This window comes from Scophthalmus maximus, chromosome 22 (assembly GCF_022379125.1).
Source record: "Scophthalmus maximus strain ysfricsl-2021 chromosome 22, ASM2237912v1, whole genome shotgun sequence".
Lineage (NCBI taxonomy): Eukaryota > Metazoa > Chordata > Actinopteri > Pleuronectiformes > Scophthalmidae > Scophthalmus > Scophthalmus maximus.
The window spans coordinates 8,227,501-8,255,000 of NC_061536.1; the positions used below are offsets into that span (position 1 = coordinate 8,227,501).

Below are 27,500 nucleotides of genomic sequence, written 5' to 3' on the forward strand. Positions count from 1 at the left end.
CACAATTAAGTATGGGGAAATCCCAATTAAAGAGCTTATTCTTTTTTAAACACAACAATATGTGCATGGCAATGATATTCATTTAAAGAGTATCTAAATGTCACAGGTTGAAATGTTGCATTAAAATGATCATGAGACTCAACATTAGATTTTTGAAGACAATTTGCCTGCACGTGACCTCAGTATTTATGGTCAGCTGCAGTTGTAGGAAAAAATAATTAATTGTCTGTGCCACTTATGAAGAACGCGACAGCCTCTCAAACTACTTAAAACCATGAATTAATATAGAAACAAAGAGCTTCATAATTTGGCTTAAAGATATGGAAAAAAACATACTATTAAAACTTGAAATATGTATTTCTTACATTTGCTGAGGTCAAAAATACTTTGAGGTTGATTGAGGTTTCATCTTGCGGCAACATCTCAATTCAGAATGACATGATGGAGGTCTGTCTGTCTGTTCATTTTCAAAAGACAACAGCCCAAATTGCTGCCTGACAACATAATTTATATATATATATATATATATATATGAATGAATATGAAAACTGAATTTTACAATCTGTTTGTTTTTTAAAAAGCAATTTTGAAAGCTCAAAACAACAGTATAGCCAGACACAAAATGTGCTTAGGAAGTTCTACATACTTTTTACATTTCTACAAATTCTACACAAAGTTTCACAGCAAACATAGCTGCCAAGTAGGCTTTAATGTCTCGATAACAGGAGCAGCAAACAGATCCACGTTGATTAGATCATTTGGCGAGTTTGGGTTCTAAACAGAGTCTGCGGCTTTTTGATTTAAATGAACTAAATAAGTAAAAACGCATTTTGTCAGCCAATTTAGTGGCTCGTCTGTTGGATGTCCAGATTGCAGGAGCACATTACATCAGACTTCTTTAATGTGCTCCGACTGTGTATAAGAGACGGACAACCATTCACTCTCACATTCACACCTACGGTCATTTTAGAGTCTCCAATAAACCCAACCCCATTCTGCATGTCTTTGGACTGTGGGAGGAAGCCAGAGAACCCGGAGAGAACCCACACATACACGGGGAGAACATGCAAACTCCACACAGAAAGGCCCTGGTTGGTTTGAAACCGAGATTCAAACTCAGAACCGTAGCGGTAACCACTATACCACCGTGCAGCCCCTGTGTATAATCAAAAGGTAAAATGAATACATCTTTAAGTTTATGCACAATTATCTGGTAGATTGAATTAAGCATTGCACCAGTTCATTCCCGTCCTAATCCTGCAATCTCTCAGTGAAACAGCTCCCACCAAATACTAGTCCCTGTCACAGTCCCCATATTTTATGCTTTTTTTATTTGAGGTTTTGATATCAACAAGTTGATATATTTGTGGTTTTCAAGCTCTGAAACTCCTCTCAGTACAGCATTAAATCTCCTCTCCCACGCTTTCCTCTGTTGCTCTCGCAAGAACAGCGGGGTTTTGTGTCCGTCTCTGAGCCTCTCTTCTAATTGGCTGACTGTTTTCTGAGCGACGCATGGCCAGGCCAACCACAGGAAATGGATCGTCTGGTCGGTCCGCTCGGAAATGATCTGAGCAGATGATCAAATTCAGACTAAAATGCTCTGGTATTTCAAAAAAATCGAATGTGTTTGGGGTCAAATGTTTTCTAACCGATTGATGACTTAAAACTTTTTGACACACTTGTATTTGCAGCATTAACATGCATTTCTTAATGTTTGTTGTGATTTAAAGAATAATGTAGAATAAAGTGTCTAGCTAAAAGTACACAGAACTAGTGCAGAATGTATGACCTCTTAAGACATCCAGACAGACCTTGTTACCAGAGGTAACCAAACAAAAGTTCTACTCAACTCGTGAGTCTTCGCTCCACCCGTCGAAACCATTCCCTTCCTACAAATTAACTCAACATGATCTCATCACAACATGCTCTGTGCATAACAGGTTGGTTTTTTTTTACTTGTTACTAATTGTTGAAGTGGCACGATTACTGTTTCATTACTGTATTTCTTTTGACTTCATGAAAAACTGTCACACAAGCTAGGTTTTTGTATCTCCGAATGCTTACCTGAACGTCATATGTGCCATTCATCATAACCGCCCTGTGCTGTTGATTGTGTATATCTGGCCTCGTCTTCCCCGACTCTTTGGCTTGGCTTCTCTGCCCTTGTCCTGTCTGTATGTCTGGGGGCAGAAATACAAGGAGGGGTCAGACTTGTGGAAGCAGATAGACATACAGGGGTGGTAGTGGGAGTGTGTGTATGTGTGTGTGTGTGTGTGTGTGTGTGTGTGGGGGGGGGGGGGGCAAATCATAGGAAAACTCTGACATCTGGGGGGAGGCAAAACTTTTAGATCAACAATCAACAAGTGGTGGTGGCACGCAACTGGTTCGCTCGCAGCACACTGGAAAAATACGACAAAGTCAAAGACTTATGATCTTTACAAAATAATGGTTATGACAGGTACAACTTTCATACCTTCAATAATAATGTAACTGATTAAAGTTCACTTAAAGACACTTTCTAAGCCCGACAGCATGTCACTGTGTGGTGCAGTTCGTAGACTTGATCAGTGGAATCCATGCTAATTTGTCTAATATGCAGCAAAGCTTCATATATTCTGCACTTATTGTAAGTCGCTTTGGACAAAAGCGTCGTCTAAATGAATGTCATGTCATGTAATGTAATATCAACTCAAATGCATTAGTCCGAGAGCTGAAGTTACCTAGAGGTGTGTGCTGAGGGGCCATGTTGTGGAGGGCCAGGATGTGTGTGTCGAGGGCAGCGTCCTGCCGTGTGCGGTTGTGCAGACCCAGGTGATACTTCCTAAAGTGCTTCACCAGGTCGGCGGGGTCGTTGCCATAGTAACCGTAACCGCACACGTTGCACTTGAAGTCCTGGAGTTTGGGAGAGGGGCTGGAGGACAGCGGAGGGGTGTCAGTTGTCGACTCCTCCCCTCCTTCCTGTCCGGGGAGGAGGTGGGGAGTGGAGAGGAGAGGAGGGGTGACTCGCTCCCTCCCCTGTAGCCCCTTCTCCCCGTCCTCGGGCTCCGACTGGCTCTCGGGTCTGTCGGTCAACGCCGCGTCTCCGTGTTTGGACCTGCCCCCTCCTCCTCCTCTCCTGGCCCCTCTCTCCTCATTAGTGTAGCGATCACCCACTGATGAGGGAGAGACAGATGAGGAAACACACTCACTTTCTCCCTCCTCCTCCTCCTGCTCCTCATCTCCTCTGACCCGGTCGGAGGACTCTGGCTCAGAGGGTCGGTTTATTCGCTCGGCCTCCGCTCCGACTCTCCCCTCTTCCTCTCCCTCCTCTTCTTCTTCTCCTGCTGGCCTCCTCCCCTCCTCTTCCTCCTCCTCCTCACCTCCCACACTCCGGATAGGGGGATTCTTCTTCCTCACCATCTCTGAAAAAGACAGACAACATTTTTTTTTAAATTTTCATTTCATTGTTCGATTGCCGTTTATATTATCTACAACATGTAAAATCTGTATTGTGTTTTAATAGACGTGGGAGATGAAAATAATAAACAGATTTTCATAATCCCTTAAATTCAAGACATTAAAAGATATAAGGAGTCTGCAGGACAGAAATAATATACTGGGAATTACATGCATACAAATAGAATTTTCTTACAATGGTGTATGTGTACAGAATGGCTTTGATTCAATTTACAAACTTCTTTGAACACTGAAATCTGTGACGATCCTCAACCACAAACCTCGTCAAAGAAAAAACAGCCCCATAAAAATCAGAAACATCTTAGCTGTGAGATATTTTTCAAGGCATGTGTGTTGGGATGTTCGTTGCATCCTTAAGTGCAATTCCTTTTTTTCCATACCAGGGAGTGAATCTTTTTATCGTTATGGAAACCATCCGTGAGAATCTTCAACACATGACCACATCAAAACCCAAACCATATCAGAGAGACTGAGAGGGCTACCACCCCTCGGAGGGCGAGGGAGAGAGGGAAATGGGGGAGACAGACAGAGGGGGGAGAGACGGGGAGAATGGCCAACACTCGACCACATCAAACCACACACCCCATATCAGAAAGATGGATGAGGGAGGTGGAAGACTGCAATTCATCCCCTCCAGCACTCGGAAGCTGTTTGTTTCCAAATGTCTCTCTCTTTTGCATCTCATTCTGAAATTGTTTCATTCATTTTCTGGCTCTCAAAGTTTTTTTTCTCATCTCTCACCATCTCTCGTGATCCATCTGTGGCACCTCCTGTCAATTTCGCCTCTGTATTCTCTTTTTGTTGTCTGCTTTTCTTTCTCATTTCATAAACCCAATTCACTTTGACCCCCGACATAACTCCCTTTTCGTTCCCTCAACCTATCATGCACTCTCCTCGTCTTTGCTCGTTTATAATCAGTGCTCCTCTATCCAACGATAAAAGACACTTATCAAGGCATTTTCATTGTATTCCAGTCATTTTTATTCTCTGATGCCCACTTTCACATGCAAGAATGATTGCTCCAATAATTTAAGTAATTCCATCATTAAAATTCTTTCTGTTCCTGCCCCTCTCCCTCTCTCTGTAGCTCCCCCTTCTCACCCACCATCCCTCCCCTGCCTCCCTTATAATCACTATGCAGAGCCATCAAATAACCAAGCATATGTTTTATGTTAAGCCATAATCTTTCTTTTGTTTGAAAAGAGAACAATTGTGGTCGTTCTGTTCACAACAGTCGTGACAGAGAGATATTGCGTGAGTTTTTCGCGAGCGCTTGTGTGTGCGCATATGCCAGCGTGTGTTTATTTGTGGTCGTTCCGTTCATATTCAGCCGTAAACACAGTCAACCCATTGACCCAAATGCTGTGTTTGTACTGTATGTGTGTGTGTGTGTGTGTGTGTGTGTGTGTGTGTGTGTGTGCGCGTGTGTGTCTTTGGTCATAAAGACAGTCAAACACAAAGGACGCCTGATAGACGCCAAATTCTGATCACTTTTAGATCAATGCAATATGAGGGGGAAAGACACTGTGTGTGAGCGCGTGGGGTTTTCTGAGGGTGAGTAATGCTGATGATGTCTCTGATGATGCGTGTGGAAGAGAGATAGCATGTGTGCAACCCGGTGATTAAGTCTATGTTAGTCTGAGGACGAAATTTGTTGTTCTCATTGTCATTTACTGATAGCAATAGCAAACTGCAGAGCTAAACCGTGACAGTTAAAACACACGCGTGCATGCACACAAGGAAAGTAAGAGGGAATGTAGCTGAAAACAAACAGCGATACCATAAACACACACACATGTAGATATACATAAACAGACCAGGAGCAGTTTTAACAACCCTGTAATGTAATCTAGAGGATTAGGAGGAAAAGAGAAAGTAAAACACAGAGAGAGAGAAGAAGAAAAAGACCTGAGAGAGAGAGAGAGAGAGAGAGAGAGAGAGAGAGAGAGAGAGAGAGAGAGAGAGAGACCCACTTTCTTTCTTGAATCCAATTTTCTGTCTATGGCCTTTTCTAGTGTTTCACCATTTTTTCTCTCTCCTTCTTTCTACCATACAACTATTAAAATAAAGCAATTTATGTCTGCGAGGGCCCACGCCTAGACCAGCCCTGGCACTCACTGTGTGTGTCTGCATGTGTGTGTGTGTGTTTGTGTGAGAGAGAGAGAGAGAGAGGGAGAGAGTGCAGGGAGCAGAGGAAAATCTCATCTGATGTTCACCACACCCAGTCAGAATTCATCATTCACTTACACACATATATACGCCTGCCTGCGCCCGCGCACACAACACACACACACACACACACACACACACACACACACACACACACAGTGGAAAACTACAGATCGTTGTGGTAAAGCAATGAAGCCGAAATCCAACCGAAGAAGCACTGACTGACCTAACTGTGTTTCCATCTGCCCTGTACGGTTTCAGAAGCGGCTTTAAAAGTTTGATCGAAATGAGTGTGTAAGAAAATTAGGAATGATTTAGCTGAAGCATAAAATCCATAGAACAGGACTTGCGACGAGCAGCACTATAAACATTGATTATTTATTTACGATGCCATCACTTATTCATTTGCATACTGTACTTCAGGCGAGCTTGTATGCTCCAGGATGTGGGCAACGCGAAAAGGGAATGTGTGTGTTACGACGCTGTGCTGTACTGTGTGTGTGTGTGTGTGTGTGTGTGTGTGTGTGTGTGTGTCCGTGTCTGAGCGTATGCGTTTGTGTGAGTCTCAGTGTCGCAGCACAGCCTTTGTCTGCTTCAGGCTGTATACACAGACTGGAACCATTACTATCAGCTACAATTAGGTACAACCCACCACAACATACCGCATAACAACTACTGCTACTAGCTACAATTAGCCCCTATACACCACAAAGGCCCCAATACCACAGCAAGGATAAGTGTGACAGTTAATCATTTCCATCAACTGCAATTAGCCCCAAACGTGAGTGAAGCCTTTATCCGAAATTGTCAATTATCGCCAAAAGACGACTGCAGTAGGATGGACCCCGAGAGGAGCGCGGCAAGTTTCTGCAGAATCTGGCAGGTAACAGACTTTTATCACAGCGGCATTGTGATTCAACGATTCATCATCACGTCAGGTGGCTTTGGGGATTTTTGTCTATTTTGCTTGATATGACTCCAACTCAACCACATGGTATGTATGTGAGCATCATGTAACACCACAAGACCCTGACATTCATGTAAATATTTTTTTTTTAATAACTCAAAAGGAAGATCAAAGTTAGATCTCACTGATGGCGAAAAAAATAGATTATCCATACATCTCAACTCTTTTGCCCACTGTATTATTATAAAGTTGATGTGATAGATGGGTTTGATGCAGATGCAGAGAGACAGCCACATATTTCTGCCACTTTCAGATATCTTTGCTCTTCCCCACCCCGTGGGACAGCTGCAGTTGGCATCTCCATCTTTCATAAGCAAAGGATTAATGTGCAACATATGAAGAAATAATGCTACGGGCAAGGTCCTGTTACACAGAGATCTCTCTCTAGCTTTTCTTTTTGTTTCTCGATTTGCGTCATACTGTCTCATCACATTATCCTCGTAGTCTCTGTCCCGACCGTTTGCTGCTCTTCATCAACTCAACTTTTTTTTTTCCTATTGTTGCTATCTATCTCTCTCCGATTCACTGCATCATGTTAACGTTTAAAAAAAAAAAAAAAGATTTACAGTGAGGGCAGGGTCCAAATATTAACTTTTTGGAGTATCTGCCAATGGCTGGTAGACTGAAAGAAATTACACCAAAATTCTTTCCAAGCAGCCTTAGAACTGCATAAGTCAAAGTTTGGATCAGGAGGTTTGCTGTGGGGGGAAATGTGACTGTGGGCAGATTGAGGGGAAGAGTAAATCATGGATAGATTTATTTAGAATATTCATATTTTACTTTGAAATGTTGTATTCAAAACTTAACATTTCAAGGATGGTAAAACTAATCAACTAATCTTCCTTTTCCTCTCCTACTCTCCTCACCTCTCTTCTGTCCCTTCCTGAGCTCCATCTCGCAGCTCTGATCTATGTCCCCCCGTTTGTTTATGGAGGTAAACAAACCGTATGAATTCATATAGACTAGTTATTTTTTCAGTGCCCCTCTCCAGTGCTTCACTCAACAATGCAACAACAGCTTAACTGCACCTGTGATTGTGACTCAGCCGAACTTGGCAGGTCGGTTGTGGTAAGTGAGAGAAGCGCCGGCACTTTGCTGTAGCCACAGAAAAGTGAACGTCATTAGTTGTGGTCACGTTGCGTTAGTCAGCTGTAATGTGTGTAGATTAGCTCAGGTTGTTGTAGTTACTGAACGGGATGAGAGCTAAAATAATCCAGCTTGGACCTAAGAGAGGGAAGAGAGAGATGCCTCCTCACACTCCACCTAACTAAACGCCCGCCTGGGCGAGACACCAAGTCGTCAGATTAGATAATTGACTGGTTGGATTGATTTTTCATTTTTCCCATGGCGTGCCGCCACAAAGCGGTGTAACCAATGGAAACCTCTGATAAGATACTGGCAATGTGCCACCACATACTTTCTGACTCTCTAAGTGGTTAGGACTAGGTTTAGCTTGACACATTGTCCTTGGTGCCAACAATGACATAATCACATCTCTTGTGTCACCATAGCAACAGAGGACAGTGATCGTCAACAAATGACAAATTGTTAGTCGATTCACTGGTTTGTGGTACAGTGATGGAAGTTTAGGCCCATTTCACCAATCCACCAATTACGCATCACCTCATCTTTTTTTTATTCGGCAACATATTTTTTTACTTTCATTTGGCGAGTAAGTGTGCTAATTCTCTACCCCGGCGGTAAGCGAACAATGAGGAGGTATGGTTAGGAGAAGATGAAAGAAGCGAGAAAGATGTTTAAGCCTCTTAATTAATATAAACAACCTCGCACTGACGGTAAGATAAGAAGGGAGGAGGACAGGAGCTTTGGATGGGAGGAGAGGTTTTAGACAGGAACGACAATATGTTTTCCTTATTTAGAAAAGAAAAAAGAGATTGCCTCGCGAAATGGATAGACAGAAAAAAGAACAAAGGGAGGGAGAGCAGCAGGAGAGGAAAAAAGTGCAAGAGGCAAGGAGCAGATAAGCTGCACATACTAATACGCATTGCCGAAAAGAGGATGAGTTGTATATGATTTACTTAGAAACTTCAAGAAATGTCCAATGACAGTTTAAGTTCGGAAATGGAAAAGTGTGTTCATATTATATATTTATATAACTGTTTATTTGCCACAATTGAGCAACTCTAGTGGTGTAATTTCAAAGACAACTTCTTCTTAATCTTCAAAGTTACTGGAGAGCAACAAAAAAAATATTTCCAACAGATTGAGGCACATGTTGGATCCACTCACGGTGGAGTCGTACATCAGGTCAGGCGCCCAGCTGCTTGCCCATTGAAAAATCTGCAACATAATAGCTGGTGGAACCAATTCTACGACCCCGGTTTATTTGGACTATTACAATAATACAATTTTTCCCAGATGTCGTGTTCGGAATTTCTTTTAGGAGGGGAGAAAAAATGAAAGAAAATTCACCGACAGTGATTGAGTATGTGTGGACATATGTGGACATAGTGTGCGCCGCCCAAAGAGTATTCTGTGAAGACGTCCTGTCCACTCGGTGAAGACTCAGGGTGAGTCTGAGTGAGACGGAAGCTCTGATATAACCTTATCTTCTGCTTAGAAGTTGTGAATTTAGAGCCCACTGCAACTTCATAAATTGCTAGAGTAGTTAGCACGCATCAGCTTGGATGGATTACTTGGCTTCTTTACTTCACTGAAGCGGTTTTCAGACAGGAACTCCAGGAAATGTCCGACAAATTGGGTGGGTCCCATAAAGAGCCCCAAGAGACAGGACATGACTATTATTCTTCTGTGGAAACCCGTGTTTTGACTTTTTGCAGTCATCCACACACCCACTCGCTCGCTGTGACTTTTCTGGAGATTGTTCTACTGTATTCTCACATGGGCTCGCTTGGCCTTTTTTCAGAAAGTATACAAGGAGGGTGACAGGAAGAGTTCTGGTAACTGTCCAGAGCAACATTTGCGGTCTCGCATACAGCCCCTTCGGAAAAGTTCTGGAAAAGTTCCGGACTTCTGTGCATGTGTGGAAGCAGCATATTTAAACGACGCTGTCCCCTCAACACCCGTTCACAAATCCGCCAGTCAAATAAAGTGGTGCTTGATAAAATATAAGAAAAAATAGAAAAATATTTTTGTATACTCATATTGAACAGCCAAACTCTGATTTGAATGTCAACCTTTTTTGCTGGGCTAATTTTTATGTCTACTCAACCATGGTTTGATGACCTTCCTCAAATAACGCCAGTTAAACCTCCTGCCTGAAACACATCACTTCCTCCGTGTGAAAAGGAGTTTCCCTGGAAGGAACTGGCGAGACACCGGCTCTTGTTGTGGCAAATGTTAAAGCTTTCACAATCACGACTGTGCCGTGTCACTCAGCAGTCATTTATTTATATGAAAATGTCACAGATCGTTACTTCTACGAAGGCCCGCTGATGCACAAAAAGGCCAGTCACACTGAAATGCCTTGTGGCTTTTAGGTTTACGTGTCAGCGAATGAAAGCAGCTGAAGAGAATATTAATGAAAGTGCGCATGTGACCCTTTTTAGTAGCCGCCCCGTCAAAACAGAACTGTCTGTGAAACCGAGCCTGTTTAGGGCGGCGGGATAATGATCAAAATCCGCCACAGGTGCACGAGTCTGCGCAGGGCACGGTTTCGAGCACGGGATGGGAGCACGGGTGAGTCCGGCCACTTCCAGAAACAAGGGCGACGAGGGAAGAAAACAGCCAGCAGAAGGGAGGATTTCTGCCTCTTTTTTTCCCCTCTTCTTTCTATTTTGGAATCGATTTTGCAGAGGCGGGAGTCTAATTGACGGCGGAGTCAAGAGAGAACCAGAAGGAGGGAGAGAGAGCGCGAGAGAGAGAGAGAGAGAGAGAGGCGGATAACATAAAATCACTGAGATCGAGTCCACCTGCCATTTTAAGACTAAAAGCTTTCAGTTGCCTGCACGGCCACTAATCAATACCAGAACTCTTCTGGTACACACGCACACACGCACACGCGCACACACGCACACACACACACACTAACACACACACACACACACACGCACACGCTAACACACACACACACACGCTGCTGTCTAGCGGGGGCCCAATTCATTCCTGCCACGGATCAAGCAAATAACACGCATACACACAGACTCACATGCAGACACACTTTCCCGGAGTGTAGGACTCATTTGTAATGGGCTAACAACATGCAAAATATGTCATCTTAAATGTCAAGCTTAATCAGAGGTTCAACTTTCAATACCTCTTTCTCATTATGAACCTCCCTGCCTCTGTTTCTGCTCCTTCACTCGACCTGCCTCTCTCCACTCACTACTCTCACACAGCGAAACCGATGCTATGAGCACACTTTGCTTCTCCTCCCCTCTTCCTTATCTGTCCATCTTTCATCCGGCTCCCTCTCAATTAATCTCTCGCTCTCACCCGCCCCCTTTTCCCCTCCCACCTCTCTCTGTGGCTGACTTCTTCTCAATCTCTATTTCTCTGCCGCCCGCACTTGTCGCCTATCCCTACATGAACCTCGGTGCGCCTGTCGCTGTGCGTATATGTTAAAGGGATCCAGAGTGCAGCTTCAATCACTTTACGTGACAGACAGACTGACACCTATTAATGAATCATAGCCCCGAAATGGAGGGAAGGGAAGAAATGGAGCAAGCTCACCGTGTCAGTAAGAAAATACAGAATTTAAAGTAGAACATCACTCTACTCCTTCAAATTTTACCCAATTCCTGAATGCAAAATGTGACTTTTCAAGCTGCAGATGCATCCAAATTCCCAAAAAACATTGTTCCAAAGCCTCATCTAAAAACGATACGTCTTTGTCCTAATAAAGTACTGCACTTTGATGAACACGTGAACACAGAGGGAAGCGCAATCAATTCTGCATATTCTCATAAAAGACGTGAAACAGCTCCAGCTTTATTATTTATCAGTTTCGTTGCATTTACGGTTTAGTGCTGTACCGCAAAGTGCTCACAACTGCAACCCCCCCCCAACAAAAACACACCCACACCCACATACTCCCAGCCGTCCCCTCGCAAACTTCATTAAAAGTCTATTAGGGGAATCTGACCTTGAATAACTACATTGGATTACTTCACCACACAGGGTCTGGGAAGCGCTGCTCTCGGTGTGTGGCTTTGTGTATGTGTATGTGCATGTCTGGGTGTAATTCTCTGCGGGAGGGCAATTTGCCCCTGAAGGGAGTCAAAGCAGAACACTGGTTAACGCGACATGCAGACGAACATAGAAAAAGTGGGAGCTGTCCAGTATATCCGTGGCTGTCTGGCTATTGAGCAGAAACTACTGTGATAAGGAAAAGAGCATTACCCGAGTCGCCGAGGGAAACTCTCTGAACTGGTCTGCGAAAATGAAACCGCTCGATTTCTGCTCTCGAGCTCAATTGACTCTCTAACTTTACAAATCACACAAAAGACACTCAAACAGAAAATGTAAAAAAAAAAAAGTGACAGGAATCCACTTTTTTTTTTTAAACTCGCTGTAATGCAAAGGCAAATTTGAAAGCACTGCGCTGACACCCAGGGACCCACGATGAATGAAAGTTTACTTTGAGGTGTGCGTTTCAAGGCTCACAGGTGGGTGAGAGGAGTACAAAAAACAGGCTACTCGGTTTCTCCGAGGGAATCGGTTAAAGCCTATTAGTCCGCCCGTGCATTCCTTGTCAAATCACGGGAGTTTGCAGGTTTAAACAAGGTACATTTTGTTGGATTAGCCTGCACAATAGACTGTCTGTGTGTATTTCAGACTATTACAATGAAATAGCCTCCAAGAGAGCGCTGGTTCCGTTCCCAAAGGCACTATAAATGGTGTTGAAATAAATCAGCATTGCACAACGCACACACACTCACTGCCCCCCCCAAAAAATCCAGGTTCTGCTGCTTCAAATACTGGCACGAGCAGCCGCATCAAAAATGCCACGCACAAATGCAAGTTATTTCATTGAATACAAACAAACGCACATCGGTGCGTACAACTTCAGGTGTGTGTTCATGTGTGTGTGTGTGTGTGTGTGTGTGTGTCTGGAGTTCAGCTGATGTTCTAGTGAAATAGCGGAGCAGAAGACACACACAGACGCAGACTATATATTTCTTCTGCTATTTCAATAATCTGTGACCTGAGAGTTTATAAGACTCAATAGTCTCGCCTCTGGAATGGCTGTCTGGATTTTAACTTTACACACACACACACACACACGCACACACACACAGACACACACTCACACACACACACACACACACACACACACACACACACACACACACACACACACACACACACACACACACACACACACACACACACACACACACACACACACACACACACACACACACACACACACACACACACACAGCTCCCCTGCTATGGTCCTCAGAGCACACTCTGTCTGTGTGTGAATGTGTGTGTGGAGCATACCATGTATGTGTGGTCACGTCTGAGAAAGCTCCTTTAAAAATGAATCTCTCTCTCTCTCTCTCTCTCTCTCTCTCTCTTTCCCTCTCTCTCTTTCTTTTGCTCCCTCTCTCTCTCTCTCTCTCTGGTGATGTCAACTCAGCCACCTTTGTTTTGCGGTGGGCAAGTTGTCATCAACAGCTATCAGTTGTATGTCTGTGTGGGCATGTGTGTGTAAAATCCCATTAGGAACTTTAGGGATAAATCATACAACTGTCATGAGGGAGCCGTTTCACACATGTGGACATATGGAAAACACACACACACACACACACACAAATACACACACACGCACACAAAGTTTGAGTAATGACTTATTGTTAAACTGAATGCCAGGAGTCGAAGATTGGCAGTGAGAGAAGATCCTTATGGATCGCACACCCGCACAGAAAGTATGAACACATGTCAACGCGCATACTCACTCGCATATACGCTAAATCATATTTCTCAAAATTACATTTTAAAACCTGAGAGTGCTTCACGGAGATAAAACATTTCAGTAAAATGTTTGTCAAACACAAAATAAACACGCGTAGAAACACATTATACACTAACAGGAGTAATCGGGAGAAAACATAGCCCCCGGTGCAAACAAAACAGTTACCTGAAGTCGTGATATTTCCCTCAGTGATTATTGTTTTTTTAATATAATACACAAGCACACACAAGCACACACACACACACACACACACACACACACACACACACACACATACACACACACACACACACACACACACACACACACACACACACACACACACACACACACACACACACACACACACACACACACACACACACACACACACGCACACACACTCACACAGACATCATTTTAGATGAGACTAATCATGGAAACCTAGTAAGGCTTCCAACAAGTGGATAATCTTCTTAACCTACAAACTTAGAGCAGCCCACAGGATTCCACGGTCACTCCAGTGCGTCTTTATATTGTGTTTATTTAGTGTGCACGTGTGTAGGTAGTGAGTAAACCTATAATTCAGTTAATCCCTTCATATCCTTTCCATGTAAACAAAAAACACTGTGTGGTGTCTTTCTGTTGTTTACTGGTGAAAAAGTTCTGAGTTGAGAGCCTACTCTCAATTTGGTTAAAGTCAAAAGTTAGTCGGGCGGGCAGATTAGACACTGTGTCGCCCCCAAGCCCGCTCCCAAACTAATTGACAACTCTGTCAACTCTTGTACGTCTGTGACGTGGCTGCACTTTGCAAACAGCAGTTTGCATGTCGCAGCTCAACAATCAATGTGGCACATCATCTACAAATTGAAGGCTAACTTGTCTGCGTTAGGACGCTCCGTCAACTTTGTGTTTAATGCTTGACGAACTGGCCTATTTCAATGTGTTTGGTTGAATAATTAGGACAAAATCATTCATTCAATACGGTGCCGATACAAGCTTATTATGTATTTCAGATTTATAATTCATACCAGATTTTTTTCTCCCTCCTTGACCAATCGTTTGATATTAGATTTACTTTGGTCGACTTCAGCCCTAAACCATTGTTATAAACCACACATTAAAATATTAGTTACATCTCTTGCTTCTAATCATTTATATTATTTAAAAAGTTTGCTCATTAAATCCTCGTTTAGTTTCTTCCTCTGCATTTGCTAAGCACCGTACACAGCAGGCGTCACAAAAACACACACACACACACACACACACACACACACACACACACACACACACACACACACACACACACACACACACACACACACACACACACACACACACACACACACACACACACACACACACACACACACACACAATGCAATCATCACTTTGAAACCCATTGTTGCTACATTAGAACAAACTGAGTGAACAATAAACTGAGGTGTTTTTCTGGTGAAATGGACTTATTCAAACTAAAAAGAGAGAAAGTTAACACACTGGCAGTACCACAGATACACAATACAGGTACATTATATACACACATACCAATGAAAAACTACATCAAAAGCGGAGTCTCATATGTAATGAAAGTGCGTCCTCTAAATCCTAGAAATATTGTACTAAAAAGGTGTCTATTTTGAAAAGCCTTTATTCCCAGAGTAAAGAGGAAAAAGTACTTTATGAGAGAGGAAAGAGGAAAGTGTTCATTGAGATTACACATCTCAAAACCACAGCAGCAGGAGAGAAGAAGAAGGAGTAAAGATGACCCACAATATCAGCATCAAAACTACACAACTGCTGAGAATTGACGGATAGATTTTTTTCAACATGGATCTGATGATTACACACAACTGAAGGACAAACAACTTATAATATAACTAAACCCCCAAAACAGCATGTTTCGCGGGAAAGGCGCTACTTTTTTTTAAGTTTTCAAAACAGAGGCCACGTCTTTCTGTGTTTTTGGTCTAAAAGACAGAATGAATGTCTCAGGATTTAAAAAAAGTGAGGAACAACGCGAGCACTGAGGCACACACCTAACAAACACTGGCCATCACAGTCAAAGAGTTTTGGCACTATAGGCTGCATCCATGCGGTTCTTCCACACTGCATTGGATGCAGACAGGAAATGTCCATTAAGGCACAGGGTGGAGTGAACGTGACCCAGGAGGGGATGAGCACAAGACAAAATGTGGAGCTCTTACCCTAGAAGAGGGGCAACTTCTGTCACGTAGACATAGTTTGGGTATGAAAACTCTGAAACGGACCTGAAAACCATGTTTTCCAAAGAATGCTGCAAAAACAGTTCCCGACAAAAGACTCAAAACACATCTCAGCTCTTTGACCACCTACAGACCAGGGTAAGGAGATAGTCTATGGATGAGAGACACCTAAGTACAGTCAAGAGGCCTTAACCTGCAACGCAGAAAGCAAAGAATCACAAAGATGGAAGGAAGTAACTTCACATCTGCCAAGACATGGATGGCCCCAGTTTAGACAGTCGAGGAATCGGGGTATGAAACATTTGACCCAAGGTTCACAATGCCACGTTGAAAGCACAGAGGGGGAAAGGGGAAACTGACTTATTGATGTTTTTTTTAATCTGTATGTGATCATGTAAATGCTCACGTGTCGTATGTGGTCTAAAAATGTGGTTTCTCCAATTCTATTAACCAGGTTCCTCTCAAAGCATGTGAAGACGGACAGTTGGCTGAAGAGCGGCAGATGCTTCACAGAGGTGGGCGGCGCAAAACAGAGAAGGTGAGAGTGTGAGAGAAGGTGGTGTGGAAACAGACAGACTTCACACTTGACGAAGAAAGAGAATCCTGGTTGAAAAGAAAATGACTATCACACCTGAATACTGTCCCCCCTTCCTCTTCACTTTTATTTACTCCCCACTACCTACTAGTGTGAAAGCGTGGGAGGAAGTCGAATTTTGTGTGTGTGTGTAAGTGGCGGAGACCCGACGACTTCCTCTCAACTTCCTGTGATCAGAGCTCGGGGGGGGGGGGGGGGGGTTGCTGGGGGACAACGAGGAAATTGCACACATACACACAACTTGGGTTTTATTTAGGTTTAAATGAGAGAAAATGTATTAATCAATAAATGTGTGTTTTTCGAGTCAGCGAATAGAAGAAGAAAAAGAACCCTTACAGCAAAATTGCTGTTTAACTGAACAACGACAGTTTCCATGAAGAGATATGAAATTGCAGTATAACTGTAACAGCCACAAGCACCTGTGTGATGTAATACGTCGTACACTGTGTTCTTAATGCAAGCTACAGTCAGTTCTGGGAAGATGCACACATAAAGGCAGTAGTCCGAGGAGACACACACACACACACACATGGGCACACACAGACACACACACACACACACACACACACACGGGCACACACACACACACACACACACACACACACACACACACACACACAAACACACACAGGGAACAAAAAAGGGGAAGGAGGAATAGCAGCACTGACCAGTATTTCACAATAAAAGCTGGGATTCAATCACATTCGATCGTCACGGTGTGAATACAGTATGTATAAATGTATTTGTGAACACTTGAGCACAACAGCGGACGGAGACAGCACATGAGTGTAATGTCTCCCCCATTGTCGACACTAACTTGTGTTGTCTCACACACTTATTTATGGGAGCAGATGTGCTTCCCCCCTCTTCAAGCTGCTCTCACACACACACACACACACACACACACACACACGTGAAGGACACTGAGACAGTTTAGAGAGCCTCTGGGCTCAGTCTGAGCTTTCATTTCCTCTATCCTGCATAACAACTGACAGATACACATGCACACAGATACACTCGGAGAGCGGATGGTTATGAGACCTCAGCCTGCCCAGAGGGACGACAAGGGGTAGACAACTCGCTCTGAGAGAATTACTACAGGACCCCGTCCTGCACTGAAACCATCCGGAACGTTTTTCAAACGAGACAGAAACATTACAGCGAAAACCAAAATGAGAGCAGTTTCAAAGTAGTGAGAACTAAATGGTAATCCCAGCAATGGACTGATGTTCATGAATTAAAGAATAACGTAGATGCGGATACTGAGGAGGTTTCCTGCAAATCACTGTATCCATTTTATAGCTTTTAGGCAAAAGAAGTCCAGGAGATTTTCAATTTCTACAAGTCATAAAAAGACACAGGAGGGGGTTTAATTGTCACGCAGAGTCTGAAGGCGGCAAGATTCTTTATCAGGTGTCAGGTTTTTATTTAAACTTCAGGCTATCGCTTTTTCTACAAGACATTTTTCACAAGGTGGATACCTCGGGATCCTAAAATGATTATCATCTTCTCCTTCCCCTTAGAAGTGATAAAAAGTTCTTGTTCCTAATTAAAACTGCTACTTTGTCGTCCAGCCGAACGGCGATGGAGAGGGTTTGCCTGGAGATGAAAAATCTCCATGGGTGTTTTGCGAGCTCACATCCATCTCTCTCCCGCGTTACAGCCACACATTCTCACTCGGTGTCATCCCTCACTCTCCTCAGACACACTCACGCACAGACAATGAGCTTTCCTGTGAAAGGGGAAATTGCGGGTCGTTGCGACATCAGAGTCTGAGATAAGAAGCTCCTTAGCACGTGCGCACACACACGGAAACACAAACATCCCATTTTATGGATTCAGTTTAAGACTTAAGTTGATGTTAATCGTGTGAGGGTTTTTAAGATTTAATTCAATTTCAAAATAGAAGAAAATGAAACACCAATCAGTCACTTGACACATGAGATGCGCACATGCCAAAGTTTTTGGTAGTTTATGAATGAAACCTGGCTTTCACGCTGCAAATCAAGGACATGAAGTTAACCCAAAATGACTCTGGATGCTGTAGCCTGAGCATGAAACTGCACAGCTGCTCGGACACGACGAGGAGGTGACCATAATGGACAATAAGCTGGTTTGATCCAACTGTGCATTCTCAATGTGATAAACTGAAATCGATCACTTGAGATTATCTGTATTGGCAGGCTCTGGGTGATTCTATTGAAGGGAGGGGAGGCTTTGTAAGTGGGAACCAAAGTGGTGATTATTCAGGGCGCGTATTCACCTCGACGTGGGTCCTCTTAAAATGAAATATCGACAGAATTTTATCGACCCGTAATCCTGCATTGTGTCGCAGTGTCATGTAAACAGAGGCCCCTGTAAAGACCAGCTGTGGAAATTCACTTTGGCTTCAGTCAGGTTTTTACCATATGTGACCCTGAGGGCCGTCACAGCATCACACCCGCCTCGTCTTATACACGCCACGCGCACAGTTCATTATGTAGGATTACTAGAACGGCGTGCAGATAAAGGTATCTGACAACCTCTCCTGAATAAAAGACCAAACCGGCCCTTTGTGTATGTCTGAAAACCGTCTTCTAAAACCCCTGTATATATACTTTACCTATTTCACAGGGAGTATTCGAATTCCGAATATAAAAGATAGCAACGTGGAATGTTTGTCAAATGCAACAGCCCAAAGATAAATCTGGAAAAAAACATTCCCCGGAGTTTGCCTCTTCACGTATGACGAATGCAGCAGGGGATTGTCCGAGTGAGACGCGTTCATGACAGCAGGAAAATACCCGGAACATTGTGTGGCGCCTGGGTAATAGCATGCAGGAGGAAGGGCATGAAAATATTTTTTACGGTCATCAACACGCCCCGCTGTCGCTATGAATTGTCACATGGGCTCACTCCAACATTCTCCGTCAATTCTACAAGGGAGCTGGCAGGGAAAGCTCTGGTGCAGCATTAGCGTTCTCACATACAGCTTCTCCGGGGAAAACAGTTCCTGAAGATGTCCAGATTTCAGTGTGTGTCTGAAAGCAGCTTCAGATAATCGGGCAATTATTTGTAATCATTGGCCAATTTCTCAACGTCGCCTCGGTCGCCTTTATTCTGAGGGCATGACATCCTGTATGGGTTAGCCATCGGCTTGCCAGTCATCAATACAATGACACCGTCACATTTGGTCAAAAGATTAAGCCTAATTCACCTTATATATTTCCTGTTCTATCGGAAAACTTATCAGCCTGCTTTTAGTGTGCGCCGAGGATAAATCATGCGACCTCCACTTGATATAGGTACCTTAAGTAGGTCAAAGATTTACAAGAGATTCAGGTGTGGATCAGTAATAAGAGCACAGGTATGTAATCTTTGGTTCTCACACCCATCTAACTGCTGATACACCCTTAAAATCCACATGCAGACAAATACAAGCATGGACGCGCACAAACACAGGGTTTAGTGTTTAAACCCATCTATCTCTTACTACACCCTAAATCCTTTCATCTCTGATTTCATACCAAGCCCCTCCCTTCATCTTTCCCTTCTTTTCATTGCTTTTTATTCTTCTCTCTAATCTTTCTCTGATCTACGCCGCTGATGAATGGCATTTAAAAAGAAAAAAAATATATATATATATAATAAACAGCATGCCCATGGTGTAAAGTTAAGAGTTTCTTCCACGTTTTTGTGTTCAGTTTTTACTACAATTAACAACTTTAAGTATCTTCTGTTTGTTCAAAAATGTTTTCCAGCCCACGGGTCAAAATGTCAAACATACATGTTTAAAATGTCAAACATACATGGACATTAAAGGATAAATTAGCCAGAGGTAAAACTGACTGTTTCCCTCCATCTGCCTCTCGGCTATCCACTTTGTCGCCAATTATTACCTGTGTCAATCAAACGCAACCAAACCACAATTCTGGCACCAGTTCAAAAACTTGAAGACATGCTAGACTCGGCAGCAAAGAAAAGACTTGTCTAAAGCTTGACAGTGTTTATCCTCTGGGAATCATTTACAATTCAAATATCAAAGCTATTTGGCAGTCGACCTGAAAGTCTCTGACATCAGACATTATTAACCACTAAAGTCTAATCAACTCATGTTTTGTGCAAAGTCCCCAAATCTTCACCCGGATCCGTCCAAAAGCTCCATGAGCACCGGCTGCTGGCCAATCAGCCGTCTGCTCATTGAAGTCCGGCAGGATACTTCACTAATGTGTTTCCTCGAATAGTGGCCGAGCTTTCATTGACCTCACCGGGAGACAGTAAAAAGGTCTTTATTGGAGAAAGAACTGTATTAGAGGGAGTCCTTTATATCCCTCTGTTTGATAAGAAAACTTGTCATATTTCAATAAGACATCTCATTTTAAACTGGTCCTGTTTGCCCTGATTCTCTGTCCTCTCCTCTTGAGGTGGTACAGATTATGCAGTGCGCATGTGCTGCCGTGCACACACACACACCCACGCCCACACCCACACACACAATCATTCCCCTACTCTCTCACGTTGTTTCATGTCGCTCCTTCACTCCTTCAAAAAAGTTAGACATCTTCAGTTATTTGTCCGCAGTGACATGTTTTACACAGCCCCGGCGTGTTGGTTATGCGAATGGAAAATTTTTGTGGACAAGTTAAAATGGACATGAGAAAATACAAACTCTTCCACTCCTCACTGGCGATGTTATCTATTGTGCTTTCAACCTGTCAAACCTGAAAACTCTCCATGTTTTGGGACACATATTCACATAGGCATACAGAGAATCTATAAGTCTGTGCGAGAAAGTAGATAGAAATCGAGACAGACACAAAAAAAGAAAGACTCAGAGGTGGAAAATAATTAGACCAGAGCACGGCTTTTATTTTATTCTGTTTCATTTCTTTTGCTTTGGCAATAAATTTGACAATAAATGTTTTTTTACTTTAGATAAAGACAGGGAGACAAAGACAGGCGAGAGAGAGAGAGAGAGAGAGAGAGAGAGACTAACACAAAAGAGGAAACTGGAAGAGATTTAGAAAGACAACCCGAATGGGAAGAGAGAGAGGAAGAGAAAGAGGACGAGATGCGAATTCATTGCCTTAAAAGCAGCTCCGAGTCAAACAGTGTGCTAAGAATCAGACGGCACACGCACACATGCAAACCATGCACACACGCACGAGCACCTTCGCACACGCACGCGCGCGCACACACACACACACAAACACGATCCGTGAATCTTTACTTTGAACCTCTTTGGACAGATAAGAAGTGTTCAATTACTGTTCAATTATGGCGCTTGTGTGTGCGTGCACGCCCGCGTGTGTTAGTGTGAAAATGTGTTACAGACAGAGAAAGAAGAAAGTCAGTGTGAGACAGGAGCAGGGATGAGATTCTTTCCACCTATGTGTCATTTCCTCTCTCTCTCTCTCTCTCTCTCTCTCTCTCTCTCTTTACCCCTTTCTCCTCTCTCGCCATAATTTCACTGTAACAACACTTTCTATCGCTCTCTCTCTCCCTCTCCACGAGCCTGCGTTGCTCTATGATCCTGCCATTCAGGGGGACATCTCCCTGAAGCAATAAATTCAACTATCCCCCAAAAAAACCAAACAGATTAGAGCTGTCAAACAGAGTTAGCAACAAATATACTGTCGCTTTCGAGCCAGCTGACAATGTGTCACTAGAGCTGATCACATGAAAAGAGGTCCCGTGTGATGTGATACTCCACCGATCCCTGTAGTAGGAACTGTCTCATCTGTCGCTGGTCTGAAAAGGAAGATCAAATGTCAGGGTCAGGTCTCCTGGAGCCCTCGGGACCTCCGTGACATACTCCTGTTTGTGTCCGAGGCTGAATCTTAAACCTGGTTCAGTCCTGGTCCTTTTAAAATTGATGGTGGGTCACAGGATGAATCTCGGCGGTACCAAGATGATTAACAGGTTCCTGTTATATATACTTTTCCAGACCTTCGTGTTTTTTTCCCCCCCTGTGAATTACTGGAAATTTGTATTTCTCCTGGTCTTTAAAATGTCAGAAACCTCAATGAGATACATTCGGGTGTCTTGTTTTGTCTGAACAACGGTCCAAAACCTAACTAAATAAAGTTTTTCAAGGTGCTACCTTCTCTGTCCTGCCCCTACAGAGTGAAGAAGAGGGTGGAGCCTCTGGTCCCAATGGTGCTTTTTTTCCACACTGGACATTTGTCAAGAGTTTATCGAGGTAGCGCAGAGCTCAAGCACATGGGCCAAGGGTGGCATAGTGACTAGAGACTAAAAGCATCCTTCAGCTAGAAGGCCAAGTTATCTCCCCCTGTGAGGATCCACCCTGTCTAAGTGTCCTCGAGCAAGGCGCTGAGGCCCTGTCAGTCCCCGGGGTGCTATTCTGTAGCGGAGATATAAAGAAAAATTTCCCCACAAGGGATCAGTGGATTATCACAGAGAAAAAAAAAGAAAGAAAAGAGTCACCAAAGTTCCACGCCTCACCTCACCACAAAATACTCTGGTGGCAAATTATCTGCCTCCCCCTCCTTCTGTCTATGTGGCACTCTTTTCTCTTACTGCCTCCCTCTTCCTCTCTCCTCCTGTCCTATTATGGACATAGCAACCGTGTTACTGTCAGGACAAGAAAAGGTTTGATTCACCGCCTGTCCCCGTCTGAATGTGCGCTCGTATGTGTGTGTGTTAGATAGCAGATAAGAGCCATTTATAAACAGCACTTGAAAGCAGAAATGTAAATGTTTAGAAGTCCCTGCAGAACACAGACCATATCAAGATACCAGAGAGAGCGAGAGAGGGAGAGACGGAGAGATTAAAGCAGAGTTCACACCAGGAGAACTTGGAGTCCGGACTCGAGTCGGTCGTCAATGTGGCTTGGAGGAAATTTAGCATTTCAAAGCTACACATCCAAAATCCTTTATGTATTTGTTCTGAGTTGAAAAGGATTGCACCAAATTTTGTGAAGAATGGCCTGTTGGAAGTATCGGACACCTGCGAAGCTGAGCTCTGTCTGATCCTAACAGGCGATTGAACCTTTTTTTAGAGATAAATCAATAGTATTCAAGCTGCTGACATTCTCTTGTTATACACCTGTAGCATCACATATATAGCATCACACGAGATATGTCAGAGAGGTGTGTATGTTTACTTCTCTGCATGTTCGTTGCACAAAAATGGTCTTTTTAACCTCATCCAACTCTGAAGCGTCACTGTTCTTGTGCCAATATCAGTCAGATTTTTGTAAAGTAGTGTCAAAACTGTGTGTAGAAGTATGTGCATGTGTGTGGCTCTGTGCGTGACTTTCGGTGTGCATTTGTGTGTACATCCTTGCATGAGCATGTGTGTAAGTATATGCTCACATCTGCATATACCGTACGTTACTTTCATGAGAGTGTGTGAATGGTTGCACAAGTTTCTGCTTTTGTGTGTGTGTGTGTGTGTGTGTGTGTGTGTGTGTGTGTGTGTGTGTGTGTGTGTGTGTGTGTGTGTGTGTGTGTGTGTGTGTGTGTGTGTGTGTGTGTGAATGCAAGTGAGTGATTGTTAGCAGAAGCTCGTTAACCCCAGAAGTCATTACCACAGCCCTGAGGTTTACGCCAATTAGACAAAATCAACAAAAGGCGAAAAGCAAAACAGACAGATGAAAAACAAGAAGAGAACAGAAAATTATTACTGACGGGAAAAAGATACAGGGGTTATTTTCACCAATTTAACAACAATACCAAAATAAAAAAAGGCCTATATGATACTAGAAAGAAGAAAGACAAAAAAACAATAACAGTTTCTTAAACGTTTCTGAAACATGGCATTGTGTCACTGGAAGAAATATTGAAAGTGATTATTGCAGTAAAAGTCCAGATTAGATTCAAAGGTGGGAAGAGACAAAGAAAAATAATACAAATTATTAAAAACCAAAGGAGAGAAACAAAATAGGATATAAAATAAGAAAGTAAATAAGAGTGAGAAGAGCGTGTGTGTGTGTGTGTGTGTGTGTGGACAGAGAATGGAGTACTATTTGACATCACTGCTCCTATGAAGCCTTTTCTTTTTCTTCAAGAGGTTTTTGTTTTTACAGCTTCACTCTGGGCAGACCAGACCGCTGTACACACATTCATACACACAAATACACACATTCCCTGTCTATCTCTCTCACTCACACACTCTCTCTCTCACACACACACACACACACAAAGTACATATGCCCATACACAGGCCCCTAAAGGGGCCTTTTTCCACATAGGTCCATATGGTGCAGACAGGCGCACGGAAACAATTCTCTAAAAACAACACACACTCTGCACTTAGAAACCTGCCACACAACCACACACACACAATTACACACACTACATACACATATTTTTTCTTTCTGTCGCACGCACGCACGCACGCGCGCACACACACACACACACACACACACACACACACACACACACACACACACACACACACACACACACACACACACACACACACACACACACACACACACACACACACACACACACACACACACACACACACACACACACACACACACACACACACACACACACACACACCAGTTAAATCTGCTGAATGAATTGCTGCCTTGTTCAGTAGTGCACTAATGGCAAGGAACCTGCCATGAAAATTACCACACGTTCAAACGCACACATTAACATGTGCGTGCGCGCCCACACACACACACACACACGCGCGCACACACACGCATATGCACGCATGCACACACACGCGCGCACACACACACACGTGGAATTAAGCATTCTAGGGCACTTATCCATTAGTGAGGTTGGTTATTTTCTCCAGTCTAAAAGTAGGTGTTCAACTTAATATTCCAACAGTAAGAGTGCTCTGTTAAGCAGCTGGGGCAGATGTCTGCGGAAAAAGCTGGAGCGCTTCTGGACCAAAGAATGGAACTTGACCAGTTTACACCGGCTAATTTAATATCGGACGTGTTAAGCATCAAACAACGGTGTTATCAGATGTCAAACAACGCCTGACTGCTGTGCTCACATGCTCTAGACTGCTAAATGAAATGTATACGACATATGGTATGTGTAGGAAATCGAACAACTTGTACTAGGAAAATGTCTTTACTCAGAGATCTGCAATGATTGGCTAATGGTATGACAGAGATAAAAGGCAATATTCATTGGATGATGAAGTCTGAAGTAAAGTTGATATGGAACCTTACACTTTGCTGAGTCTTATAGTGGATTGCTATCATCCTCATTTGGACATGAAACCTCAAACAACAGCACCTATGCAATAAGAAGTGACCCGAGAGCAAAGTGAGAAGACGAAAATTCACAGCATGACAACTTACACGGCAGCAGCTCTGAGTAAGAAGCACTTGCCAAAGCTAAGCAGGTCTTAACTAAACAAAGCACAGACACCTCCTTATTAAGTCTGCGTTGAGAACACCGTAACATTAATCTGATGGTAATACACTCTGTCTCATGTCTCCCTCCCCGTCTCTTACTTCAAGTCCACGTCAGTGGTGTCCTTCTTGGCATTTGTGTCCCCGCAACCCGCTGCCAATGCTTTGCAAGTAATTAACAGTAGAAAAGAATGAAAGCTCCCTCCATCTTTCAAGTCACAGCTTTATTTTCTTAAACAGTTGTCAAATCCATTTTTTTTCCTGTCGATATCTCAATGTCCCTTTTTTCCCCTCATGTAGTCAAAGACACAGCAGGTCCTCCAATAGCCTGAACAGTATGGAACTTCTCATATTCCATTACTGACAATTGGCCCTGAAAAGATTCAGGAGTCAAACTCAACAGAGTTTGTTATTGCAGTCAAACATGTCCGAGGGACTCAAAGCAGCTGGAGACAAAAAGCGTCTCATTTTCCAGTTCGACTTACTCAGCGGTGATTCATTAAGACCAACTTGTGTGAGACAAAATGCAGAGAAAGAGCAACAGTGACTCATCCCACTGAGAGGAAAGCTTCCTTTCATATATATATAATATACTGTTTAAAGTAAATTAATGATATATTAGAATGTTTGTTGTAAACAAAAGACACATTCATAAATCCATGCGCAAAAGTTGCAAAAGCAAATTCTTACAGCAGCACACTGGATGTTGACTAAGCATCAAGACTTCCTGTTTACATACACAGAACATGCAGTCATCAATGAGAAAAAGCTGCCAGCGTACATCTTGATTTCAGTAATAGTAATAACTAATGAGTCAAGACGACGCCCAAAACATGCATGACCAAGCTAAATTTAGTCAATATTATGAGCGAAATTGCGTCCGTCCTCAAGATCTGCATGGAAAAGTCACAACACAAAATGCAAAGGTGTACCAGTACAAAAAATATTTTAAGATGCCTTACAACACGCATTATTGTTCCACAAACAAACATGGAGGAGAGGGAATGTGACACAGAATGGGGGTAAGTAGGAGTAGGAGAGAGACTCCGACCAGCCAAGATGAAACAAGGACCCTGAACTTAAAAGAGGGACTACTTCTGTCATATGGATGTGGTTTAGGTTCAAGTCTGACAACGTACACTGTAAATTTACACCACTAACCTCCTTTACCGTCTACGCAAGAATCATGTCAAATAGCATGGAGAGTCTATACGCATGGGAGGTGCAAAGGTGCAGTCAAACACTCCAAACAAACTCTCAACTCAATTGCTGTGAAAGGCTTTTTGCCACCGTACGGCAAAAAGTCATGAAGATGGGAGGAGTTAAAACTTTACATGTGGAGAAACGCTGTTGAGATAAGAGGTGGGTAGTGAAATTACTTCAGTCAAGAGTTTCCTTATGTGTCACACAGCTTAATGGTGGATTTGCACATACAGCACCTCTCTGGTTCCTGTTGGCAATGTGTTTGTTTTTTTTCCATCTCTGATGATAATTTTGTGCCCACATTGTTCCACACACCAGCACTCTCCCTCTGCACTGGCACCAACAACACAGCCAAAGACACGCAGCAGTCCACTGTGAAACCCAGTGCAGCATGGTGACCGAGTCGCTCGCGTGATGGGCACCTGGACCCTGACAGACTACCAGTTGGAACTATCTGTCAGCCTCCAGCTACTCTGTTTTTTTTATTGTCTTGGCGAGGCGGAATCCTGGCCACTCTAGCCGGCTGAGCTGGATGCTATCTGCTGCCTCCCCGCAAGCCACGAGCGCTGTCGGCTCCCGGCAGCTCGACCTTTATCGTCTTGGTGGCGCTGCCTCTGCTGCAGGCCTGGCAGCGGCGCTATCAGCGGCCGCCTGAGCTTCTGTGTGTT

The 27,500-nt window shown here is 43.4% G+C and overlaps 1 protein-coding gene across 6 annotated transcripts in view; it reads right to left on the reverse strand.

Annotated features, from left to right (window-relative positions):
* The window catches only part of trps1 (trichorhinophalangeal syndrome I), a 108,110-nt gene that overhangs the window by 54,227 nt on the left and 26,383 nt on the right, over positions 1-27,500 (reverse strand). For 5 of the 6 annotated variants that reach the window (XM_035620566.2, XM_035620565.2, XM_035620567.2 and 2 more), the window contains exons 3-4: positions 2,721-3,401; positions 2,065-2,180 (exon numbers count right to left, since the gene is read on the reverse strand). In XM_035620566.2, coding sequence (XP_035476459.1) covers positions 2,065-2,180; positions 2,721-3,401 — 797 coding nt within the window. The remainder of the gene's footprint in view (positions 1-2,064; positions 2,181-2,720; positions 3,402-27,500) is intronic. The other variant, XM_035620568.2, reaches the window with a different exon arrangement.